The following is a 12,672-nucleotide window of genomic DNA, read 5'->3' as shown; positions in this document are numbered from 1 at the left end:
ACGGCATTCTTAACTCAATGATTTAAGATTTCAGATGATTGCACAGTTTTACAGCTCTGCTATAATTTGAGTAAATCTAAAAACTAAAAACTAAACTGGAAAAAAATGTAAAAAAAATTTTAAAATGTTGATATATGTATAAAGAGATTATTACTATTAGGCCTGGAAATACTGCGACCTTTGTGCAGATCTATTGGGCATGACCTGTCAGCCTAATTTTCTATGTGGAGGCTTTTGACGTATCTAAGTACCTCTTCAGGATTTTTACTCCATATCATATAGGGATTAAGAGTCACACCACCTAGATGGGAGAGTCTCTGCCTTGCCAGAGTATTCGCAGGGATTGTGAACCGGCGTTTCATCCTCCAGCTCACAGAAACTAAAAATTTGAGTATCGGATAGATTTAACTTACTTAGGTGATATGTTGTTGTTGTTGTAGCGATAAGGACACTCCCCGAAGGCCTTGGGGAGTGTTATCGATGTTGATGGTCCTTCGCCGGATGCAGATCCGGTACCAAGCCCGACCATCTCGGGAACGATTTTTAATAACCCATGCCATGACCTTCTAGGCCATATCGCCCTCCCACCCCCTAGATTCATGGTGAGTTCGGGGTCACCACAGCCTCCGTTGTTGTTGTTGTAGCAGTGCTGTTAATGAAACAGTATTCGCCACGGATAGGCGAGGTTGCCAATTGGGTTGGAGAAGCTATATATTGCGCTGGCAACCCCTTGTATCCATTTGGTATTTTAGTCGCCTCTTATGACAGGCATACCTACCGCGGGTATATTCTAACCCTCTAACCCGCTGGGGTACTTAGGTGATATCGTAGAGCACAGTGTCCCTCATAGTACCCAGTGAGAGTTCGTAGCAGGGAGGACTGCTTAGATTAATGAGTTTGGTTGATACTTTCGTTGCCGGAAGTATAAACTTTGGCCTGTCTTTGCCCTGGCAGTCAATCCAATGACGTCTGAATTGTTTTGTTTCCCAGTTACTTATGGTTTCCCTGGCGTGTGCTTTTGTGAGTCCACAGAAGGGTTCTGGACCATAGAATGCTGCTATAGCACCCTGCTTTGCTAGGTAATCTGCATGTTCATTACCTTCATGTCCCTGATGTCCAGGAACCCATCCTAACAAAACCTTGGTTTTGGCTCCCAGGTCATTAAGGATTTCAGTGCAGTCATCCACTAGCTTAGATGTAACTGTGTAGGATTGCAAGGCATGCATGGCCGACTGGCTGTCCGACATAATGTTTGTAAACTTTGCAATTTTTCTCTAATATCAATAACAAAACAATTGTATAAAGCAATATGAGCATGCCTCGCTCATTAAATACAGATGATAACATTGATATAATAGCGGAAGCACTGTTAATATGTATAAAGAGAGTCACGATTTGGTAATGTAGTCAATTTAAATTTGTTTATTCCCTTTTTATAAGTTCCGTTTAACGGTTGACCGCAAATTTTAGTACAAAAGTGCGGAATCTTGCAATCTTGTTTTGAGTAGCTCCCTATGAAGTTAGAGTATTGAAAGTTGGAACATATTTCGGAACCCCATGATAACGCGACATGAGGAACAGAAATTTCCCTTGGTGGCGCAGGAATCGTGATACTCTTCCGATTTTGAATATTTTGTGGTCAGGTTATAAGTCAATTCCCGGTGAGCTAGGGACTTGAAATTTCGAACATAGTTTAAAATTTTATTAAACTTAAATACTTGAGATATGCATATTGTGACGAATATTCACATCACTAAATAAGTGCACAACAACAAAAACCTTAAAGCAAGCTATATAAGCACATTAATCATCATGTACATGGTGAGTCGACAAGGGGAAAATAAGAATTTGTTGAACGTTTTCTTATGATCTGGGTCCATGATTAAATCACAAAACTTTTGCTCGACTGAAATTTTTTTCACAATTGCAGCCATTTTGCTCCCAAATCGAATTGACATACGTTAACTGTGTTGTTTCTTTGCGAGTTTTCCAAAAATATTAGTAGTAGAAATAGGAAGCAATCAGTTTACAAATACCGGCTAAGTACTGAACTGCATAATTCCTTAGAACATTTTTTTTAAATTTTATAGTGAATTTATTAACCCTAGGACTTATACCCAACTTTTACTACGACTTCTTATACCCGGCTACAGGTGTGGCCAGAAGCCTGTTTTACCCGTTTTTTCTCATTTTTTCTGAGAAACAAGTTATTTTTTTTAATGCAATGTTGTAGCTGACTGTCTTACGAACATTTTAAGTAGTTATAAACATATATTTGTAGCCTGTTTCTAAGAATTGCGCGCATTCTAAGTTATTTCTAACAAGTCAGTAATTTCTATTGTTGTTAGAATTTTTAGAATACAACCTTTTTCGCGCACTCTTAATTATTTAGAAGAAGACATTATATTGTACCCTTGCTAGAATTTGCTGACAAACAACATTTGAAATAATCAAACTACCTGGCAGGTAAGAAATGCTTCCAGAAACTTAAGGGTTGCAGCTATATAAACGGCAGTTTTGCGAGTTTATATTCATTGTAAAGCGTTCTTTTGAAGTGTGAAGTTGATTTATATTTGTGAAAATAACAAGTCAGAAAAAATTTAAAATTTTACAACATGGATAGCAGAAGGAACATGGAATATTTGTCTTCGAATCAATATATGGGGTAAATACAAATAACTCAAATATAATTTCATAAATGGAATAAAAATTAATTATTTTTATATAGATTATCTGACGCTGAAAAAGAGCAGTACATACAAAACCTGTTTGACGAAATCTCAGATGATGAATTATTTTCCGACCCTGAAGGGGATGAAAGCGAACAAGTAGCAGTAGCAGATGGCGTGGTTGAATCGGATGTAGAAGACTCTGATTACACAATTGATAATGCCCAGGTAGATGAGGCTGATTACGAAGAATCTGACAATGAATCCGATGCTGCAGGTGATTCTGAGGAGATTAATTTGCGTGCAGCTGAATTCGTAGCACGTGATAGTACCATATGGAGCTCACAGCCACGACTTGCACGCCAAACTAGGCAACAAAATATTTTGCGACAGCGAAGTGGGCCCGCAAGATCAACTACTCTGATGTCAATAGTAAATACATATAAATGTTTTATGACTCCGGAAATGGTGGATATTATAGTACGCTACACCAACAAAAAAGCAGAAGCTACATATGCGGAATTAAACGCAAAACATCCAGAGGCGGAATCAAAAACATGGAAGAAGGTTACTTTGAGCGAAATGTATGCGTTCATTGGAGTGCTTATTATGACTGGCGCTAACCGCGGCAATGCCGAATGTGCGCCGGACTTGTGGTCGGTGGAAAATTGTCCATTATATCGTGCGTCAATGGGCATTAACCGCTTTCAGGCCATACTGCGGCTTATAAGGTTTGACGATGGCAACACACGGGCACAACGTTTGATAACTGACAAAGCTGCTCCAATATCCGAGCTGTGGACCATGATGAACTACAACTTTGAGCAGTCATATAAGCCAAGTGAATATCTAACGGTAGATGAGCAGCTCTTTCCATATCGTGGCCGCACCCGTTTCACGCAATACATCCCATCGAAACCGGCAAAATATGGCATCAAAGTGTGGTGGGTATGTGATGCCAAAAACGCATATCCACTGCATGGACAAATATATACTGGCCAAGCACCTACGGGACGGGAAACTAACCAGGGTGAACGCGTGGTCAAATATTTAGTAAGCCGCTTTCATGGAACCGGCCGAAATATAACGATGGAAAATTTTTTTACAATAATACAATAACATTTTATAAAGAAAATAATAAATAAAAATTTTTTTCCTTCAAAAAATGAGAAAAAAAGCTACTGGCCACACCTGTACCCGGGTATAAGAAGTCGTAGGTGTCAACTTTGAAAGCGTATATCTCATCAATACATGGACCTAGCATGACAAATAAGACACCAATCGACGTAGATTTACTTCGTTTTCCTAGATCAAAAATTTCAAGTCATATCTTTAGCGATTTAGGAGCTACATCACTCCAAAGTAGCTACTGACCACACCTGTACTTGGGTGTAAGTCCTAGGGTTAACTATGCCATGATCTATTTGTGTGGCGGTGAATATAGGTTTTAAAAAAAGTACGGACTTCAAGGAATTGTGCTCTTTTGTAAACCTACGAACATACAAAACCTGAACCAATTCAAAATTCATCGTTCAACGTCGAAAACTCGACTAGTAAATCGATTCACGTAAAAATGTCATTGATGAATAATGGAGATGCCAAATTTACTCATTGAGCATGTTAACTTATTCATTCCGTATGTTCGGAACGTTCGGAACATTCGTCTCCATTTATGAATTTGGGGAATCGGTCTATATTGGGAATAACGTGTTCCGAATATTCTAAATTAACGGTTTATCCGGAACACTTCCATGAATACTTAACGGAAAACAAATTTCATAATAAAAAGGTGAATACTCCCTGTGTAGCAGGACCGCACAAACTCTTCTACCAAAGTGAAGGCCGGAATATAAAGTTCTAAGACAATAAGCCATTTTCTTATATATTTTTTTGTCCGTTCATTGCGGCTGCTGAGTAGAGTATCACCCCATATCGGCTGCCTGTTCAAAATGTTTTTCAAAAATTTCCCATTTCAGAATTTGTCACAAAAACGCCCTATATTAGAATTAGATTGAAGAACGCCTTATCTCAGAACGCTTTTCATTAACTCCCTCTTATGTCAAAATGCATTGAACTTATGCTGATATAGGGAGTTTCTGAAACAAATTTTGAGATAGTGTATTTTTGAATAAAATTCTAACTTACGGCATTCTTCAAACAAATTCTGAAAGAATGACCAAACCAGCATAACTCTTTATCAATTCACGAAATATTTAGTAAAAAATTAATTCTTTCCCCTAAAACCTGTTTGCATTTACTAATTTATTATCACTACTAATATAGTACTAAAGGTACTTTTCTACTACAATTTTCGCTGAAGGGGATCGAATTATGCCCCGCTCTCCTCACTTCGTAAAAGCAACCCGTCACGATTTTTTAATTTGGGAGTGTCAAAGCTCTGTCATCATTGGAGAACAAACCTCTAGTAATTAAATCATGATCTGGATCCGTATCGTGTAATACGATCACGTATCGAAAAAAACTTCCACTCAAACAATAAATATGATTTTGTCAAGCTGTTCGTAAAAATTGGAATGAGTTGCAATTAGTACACGTAGCCACAATTTAACATATTTCCTTAATCCGATCCACCATTTAAGAGATATTGCGATGTAAAAAATTGTTTTCGATCACGGATCGTATAACACAATACCGGTCCTGGATTCCGAGCTTTACGGAGTAATTAACCTTAATATAAGATCACAGTCTACGGAGTTTATGAGTGCCATTTTACCTATTTACTTTCAATTTAGCCTCTTCTTCTCTTAAAGCTGCCATATTTCGTTCACGCGTCTCTGGATCTTCGTCTTTATGCGTAGTTGAGTGTAACCGTAGCTCCGAAGCCAAACGAAAAGCTAAGGGACAAGATTCACATCTGTGAATATTACCACCCAGATGTACACGTAAATGCTTATTCAGTACACCTGTTGTAGCAAAACACCGTTCGCAGTATTTGCATTTACATGGTTTTTCACCGGTATGAGTACGCTTATGCTGCCTTAGTTTCGAAGCTTCTGTAAATCTATTTAACACAGGCAGAAAATAAAGTTAGAAAAAATTTGGTGAAATATGTATATTAGGACGACGTTTTTTATGATAACTTACCGCTTTTCACAAAAATCACATTTATGGGGCTTTTCGTCACTATGTGTTAGTTTATGTCTAATTGTTTCCGATGGTGTTTTAAAATGTTTGCCACAAACATCGCATGGGTCTTGTTTGTTCTTGTTACGTATGTTTTTGTATCTGAAAAAAAAAAACAGGCAATCAAGACAATCAAAAAAAAAAAAAACGAGTTTATTTTTTGACATTAAAATTAAGCTAGGATTTGAATTTTGTAACTAAACTGACTGGTTACTAAAAATTCGAGTATGTTCAAATTTAAACACGGTCTTAAAACTTTTTAGTATTTCTAGGCCCACTTGCAGAACGGCAAGTTATATTTTTTAGCTTAGAGCAAATATCACAAATTTATAAAAAATGTATGAGTTTAACCCCCCTTGTTAGGTTAAGTCTGAGTTAAAAAAAAGGACGTGTGGCACTCCGGGACTGCCGCGGTAAAGCTATTGCATATTATGAACTTATGCAATTATAATATTTATGCAACATTTTGTTTTCTTTGATATTAATTCAAGTTTTGCCTTAAACTTTAACTCTAACTTTATTTTTAACTTTAACTTTAACCTTAACTTTCACTTTAACTTTAGCTTTAACTTTAACTTTGACTTTAACTTTAACTTTCACTTTAACTTTAACTTTCACTTTAACTTTAACATTCACTTTAACTTTATTTTTAACTTTAACTTTAACATTCACATTAACTTTAACTTTCACTTCAACTTTAACTTTATTTTTAACTTTAACTTTATTTTTAACTTTCACTTTAACTTTAACATTCACTTTAACTTTAACTTTCACTTCAACTTTAACTTTATTTTTAACTTTAACTTTATTTTTAACTTTAACTTTAACTTTCACTTTAACTTTAACATTCACTTTAACTTTAGCTTTAACTTTAACTTAAACTTTCACTTTACTTCAACTTTAACTTTATTTTTAACTTTAACTTTATTTTTAACTTTAACTTTAACTTTCATTTTAACTTTAACATTCACTTTAACTTTAGCTTTAACTTTAACTTTACCTTTAACTTTAACTTAAACTTTCACTTTACTTTAACTTTAACTTTATTTTTAACTTTAACTTTAACATTCACTTTAACTTTAACTTTATTTGTAGCTTTAACTTTAACTTTCACTTTAACTTCAACATTCACTTTAACTTTACCTTTAACTTTAACGTTAACTTTATTTTTAACTTTATTTTTAACTTTAACTTTTACCTTTAACTTTCACTTTCACTTTAACTTTAACTTTCACTTTAACTTTAACTTTATTTTTAACTTTCAACTTTCACTTTAACTTTAACATTCACTTTAACTTTAACTTTAACTTTAAATTTCACTTTAACTTTAACTTTATTTTTAACTTTAACTTCCACTTTAACTTTATGATAGAGATCCAATTTTATGTATTTGGCCTGTTGCTAACACCGAACCTTTTTTGACAAATATCCGTTACGGTTTTTTTTTATTTAGTCGCCAAGCCCGCGATAAAATCTATGCAATAGCTTAAAACTTCACTTACCGTTCTGCAAAAGAGCCTTAAAGAACATCTTCGGCTTATATCCGAACCCTCTCTCCGCAAAAACACAGTTTTTTAAAAGCAAAAAACCCGTTTTGACAGCTACATATATTGTGAATTGCTAAAAATATGCAGTACAGTAGTGAGTGATGAAAAATCGCTTTGTGTATTCAAATAAGTGGTGTGGTTTAAACTCAGTTTAATATAGTTTATAAGTCAGATTGAGCTTTTTATATTGAGATTTTTCTTATTCGAATTAAAATTATTTTCTTAAAAAAATATTGTTGATAAAACTTTTTGCAGAGCAAATAAAATATTAGTTTTTTGGACGTATCGTTTATTTTCAATCATGTTTTGAACATGACGCCTTGAAAAAGCGCGGGGTTCCTTTATTTTCTTCCTTTTCTTTTCCCTTGTCTTCTCTTCCCTTTATTCTCTTTTTTTCTTAATTTTCCTTCCCCTCGTTTCCTTTTCATTCCTTTCCTTTACTTTCGCTTGCTTCCGTTTCTTCCCGTCCTTTAATTTTTTCACTTTATTTCATTTTGTTTTGGTTACTGATGTTAAAGAAAAAAGCAAAGGAATTGTATAAAGCAAATGAGTCTCTCTCGCTAGTTAAAAACACATTATTTTATTTTACTTTATTTTATTTTATACATTTGTAAATTTTAGTTATTTTATTAATCTATTATGCTTTATTATGGCAGAAAAACTCAAAAGAATTAAATATATCAGCTGTCATTAACCGTGTTTTTTTTAACGCGTATACGTTTACGTTTGCGCGTAAAAAAAAACGCTTATCCTCGCTTAGATAATGCTTAGGAGACCCATCTAGCGGCTGTGGTTGAATAACTAGCTTCAGAACAGGGTGTACCTAAAATCGGAGACACACACCTCTGTTGGCCATACCATAGTGAATAACCTATAGCTGAATCGGTTGCGATGTACAGTGGATACACACCATATGTAGAGGTGATACATAGAATTAGTGTTGAGGTGAAACATAGACACATATTTCAGTTGCATCTGAGTATAATGCGTATTAAAATTTAGTAGTACTAATCTAATAAACGTCTATAGAACGCCAAAGATTTCAACTGATGTCTTAGCATTTTTATACTCAGCGTGCTTTGCGCACAGAGTATATTAACTTTGATTGGATAACGGTTTGTTGTACAGGTATAAAGGAATCGAGATAGATATGGACTTCGATATATCAAAATCATCAGTATCGAAAAAAAAATTGATTGAGCCATGTCCGTCCGTCCGTCCGTCCGTCTGTCCGTTAAGACGATAACTTGAGTAAATTTTGAAGTATCTAGATGAAATTTGGTATGTAGGTTCCTAGGCACTCATCTCAGATCGCTATTTAAAATGAACGAAATCGGACTACAACCACGCCCACTTTTTCTATATCGAAAGTTTCGAAAAACCGAAAAAGTGCGATAATTCATTACCAAAGACGGGTAAAGCGATGAAACTTGGTAGGTGGGTTCTCCTTATGACGCAAAATGGAAAATAAGTAAAATTTTGGACAATGGGCGTGGCACCGCCCACTTTTAAAAGAAGGTAATTTAAAAGTTTTGCAAGCTGTAATTTGGCAGTCGTTGAAGATATCATGAAGAAATTTGGCAGGAAGCTTACTCCTATTACTATATGTGTGCTAAATATAAATTAGCCAAATCGCATGACGAACACGCCCACCTTAAAAAAAAATTTTTTTTTTAAGTCAAATTTTAACAAAAATTTTTATATTTTTACAGTATATAAGTAAATTATGTCAACATTCAACTCCAGTAATGATATGGCGCAACAAAATACAAAAATAAAAGAAAATTTCAAAATGGGAGTGGCGCCGCCCTTTTCATTTAATTTATCTAGAATACTTTTAATGCCATAAGTCGAACAAAAATTTACCAATCCAATGTGTGTGTGGTAGGGGCATAGATTCTATGACGATAACTGTTTTCTGTGAAAATGGGCGAAATCGTTTGAAGCCACGCCAGTTTTTATACACAGTCGGCCGTCTGTCCCTCCGTTAACACGATAACTTGAGCAAAAATCGATATATCTTTACTAAACTTAGTTCACATGCTTATCTGAACTCACTTTATCTTGGTATAAAAAATGGCCCAAATCAGAATATGGCCACCCCCACTTTTCCGATATCGAACATTACGAAAAATGAAAAAAATGCCATAATTCTATACCAAATATGAAAAAAGGGATAAAACATGGTAATTGGATTGGTTTATTGACGCAAAATATAACTTTAGAAAAAAATTTGTAAAATGGGTGTGACAGCTACCATATTAAGTAGAAGAAAATTCAAAAGTTATGCAGGGCGAAATCAAAAGCACTTGGAATCTTGGCAGGAACAGTATCGTGGTACTACACATATAAATAAATTATCGGTATACGACAGATGATGTTCTGGGTCACCCTGGTCCACATTTTGGTCGATATCTCGAAAACGCCTTCACATATACAACTAAGGACCACTTTTAAAACCCTCATTAATACCTTTAATTTGATACCCATATCGTACAAACACATTCCAGAGTCACCCCTGGTGCACCTTTATGGCGATATCCCGAAATAGCGTCCACCTATAGAACTAAGGCCCAATCCCTTTTAAAATACTCATTAACACCTTTCATTTGATACCCATATGGTACAAACACAGACTAGAGTCACCCCTGGTCCAACTTTATGGCGATATCTCGAACTAAGGCCCACTACTCATTAACACCTTTCATTTGATACCCATGTCGTACAAACGCATTCTATAGTCACCCCTGGTCCACCTTTATGGCGATATCCCGAAATGGCGTCCAATTATAGAACTAAGGCCCACTCCCTTTTGAAATACTCATTAACACCTTTCATTTGATACCCATATTGTACAAGCACATTCTAGAGTCACCCCTGGTCCAACTTTATGGCGATATTTCGAAAAGGCGTCCACCTATAGAACTAAGGCCCACTCCCTTTTAAAATATTCATTAACACCTTTCATTTGATACCCATATCGTACAAGCACATTCTAGAGTCACCCCTGGTCCACCTTTATGGCGATATCCCGAAATGGTGTCTCCCTTTTAAAATATTCATTAACACCTTTCATTTGATACCCATATCGTACAAACACATTCTAGCGTCACCCCTGGTTCACCTTTATGGCGATATCCCGAAATGGCGTCCAATTATAGAACTAAGGCCCACTCCCTTTTGAAATACTCATTAACACCTTTCATTTGATACCCATATCGTACAAGCACATTCTAGAGTCACCCCTGGTCCAACTTTATGGCGATATTTCGAAAAGGCGTCCACCTATAGAACTAAGGCCCACTCCCTTTTAAAATATTCATTAACACCTTTCATTTGATACCCATATCGTACTGTAACAAATTTACTTGCAATTCCTCTTGTTTGCAACCTTCTGCTAAGTTCGAATCACTAAACTGTTGAATAAATAACTCCAATATTTAATAATGCAAAATGGCCTTTATTAAAGTACTTCACAATAAATAACTCTACTATTGCCCGACAGATAGCGTGCTTAATCGAAACTGATTGCAGCGCCTCTACCGTGGTTTGCCTTTTATAATCTTTGATTTCCTCGTTGCATCTTCTAGGCGCTTCCATTTCTAGAATTTACTAGTTGGTTATCTGTTATAATTATAACTACAGATGTCGTGTATAGTTATAATATGCGCGTGCGTTTGTGAGCGACACTTCCACAATTATATTTCATATCTCAGATAAGATATCTGCATGTGTTTGTGCATTGTTTCTCCCTGCGTATACGTACATATGTGTTGTCATAATGATTGAATTATTGATGTGACTTGAATCACTGCTTAGCATCGACTTAGAGATGATAGAATCCCTTAGTGCTGCTAATATTCGTTACACTGCCCTCCACCTACACTGCCCACCACCTAAGTCTGATCGTCCCGATCAGACAAATCTCTCGATCTAAACGCTGCCAGCCTTTCCAAATGAACCACTTTCATTTTGGTTCGTGGTTTGCCAATGGTTTGTATGCGGTACACTACATCGTTCATCCGTTTTACAACTTTGTATGGGCCTTCCCAATTACACTGCAATTTCGGGGACAAACCTTTTTTTCGTTGTGGGTTGTATAACAGCACCAAATCTCCTTCCTGAAATCCTTCAGAATTAATTGCTTTATCGTACCTCGCTTTCATCTTGTCACTCATAATCTTTGCTCGTTGCCTTACCAGATCGTGTATCTCTCTGAGCTCTTCTTCCAAGACACCAGTGGATTTCTTGACATTTCTCTCCGCATCGGCATACTTCAAATCAGCTGGTAGTCGAAGGTCATTGCCAAAAATTACCTTTGTGGGAGTTTGGCCCGTTGTCTCATGTACTGCCGATCGGTAGGCCATCAAGAATAATGATATGTGTATATCCCAGTCCTTATGGTACTTGTCTACTACTTTCCGTAAATGCTCCTCCAATGTTCTATTGAAACGTTCCACCATACCATCGGACTGAGGATGCAATGCAGTTGTCCCTGTTTTCCGAATGCCCAACTTCTTGCACATTTCTTGGAACACAGCTGATTCAAAATTCCTGCCTTGGTCAGAATGTAACTCCATTGGTACCCCATACCTTGCAACCCAATCGTTTGTAACCACATCTGCTACTGTTTCTGCTTCTGGGTTTGGGATTGGGTATACCTCTGGCCATTTACTGAAATAATCCATAACCACCAGTACGTATTTGTTACCGCGGTTGCTAGTAGGAAATGGTCCTGCGACATCCATGGCGATCCTTTCAAATGGTGCACTTGAAATATACTGCTTCATCTGGCCATGACTTCGTGTTTTGGGCCCTTTCGCTCTGTTGCAAACCTCGCAGGTGGCAATCCCTCGGTGACCAACTGACGGCAACCAACCCAATAGAATCGCTGCTTAATTTTTTCGAGCGTCTTCGTGATTCCAAGATGACCTCCACTTGGACCATTATGCAGCTCGCTGAACACGTCAGGAATCCTCTTTCTGGGAAAAACTATCAGTTTCTTCTTGCATTTACCATCCTCACTCTACCATACTCGATGAAGGCAACCGGATATCAATTCTAAACTGTTCCACTGTGCCCAATATGACTTCGCAATGGGACTCTCTGCTGACATCTCTTCTCTGTTTGGTCTTTCGTTTCGTTCAAGCCCTTGCATAACATGTGACAGATCTGTATCTACTAGCTGACACTTTCTTAGTTGTTTCTTGTCCCATTCATCCGTACACGTTACAGTCATTAGCCGGACATCTATAATGTCTTCTTTAGCCTCGGCCTTTGAACAGTGCTTGCATTCCAAACTACATGGTCTT

General features: G+C 36.6%; 1 protein-coding gene across 5 annotated transcripts in view; it reads right to left on the bottom strand.

Annotated features, from left to right (window-relative positions):
- LOC137244544 (zinc finger protein 141-like) overlaps positions 1 to 12,672 on the bottom strand; it is a 128,856-nt gene that overhangs the window by 49,240 nt on the left and 66,944 nt on the right. For all 5 annotated transcript variants that reach the window (XM_067773653.1, XM_067773656.1, XM_067773655.1 and 2 more), the window contains exons 4-5: positions 5,775 to 5,915; positions 5,404 to 5,691 (exon numbers count right to left, since the gene is read on the bottom strand). In XM_067773653.1, the coding sequence (XP_067629754.1) occupies positions 5,404 to 5,691; positions 5,775 to 5,915 (429 nt within the window). The remainder of the gene's footprint in view (positions 1 to 5,403; positions 5,692 to 5,774; positions 5,916 to 12,672) is intronic.

Source organism: Eurosta solidaginis, chromosome 3, assembly GCF_040869045.1.
Source record: "Eurosta solidaginis isolate ZX-2024a chromosome 3, ASM4086904v1, whole genome shotgun sequence".
In the NCBI taxonomy this organism is placed as follows: Eukaryota; Metazoa; Arthropoda; class Insecta; order Diptera; family Tephritidae; genus Eurosta; species Eurosta solidaginis.
This window is presented reverse-complemented; position numbering and strand designations above follow the sequence as displayed.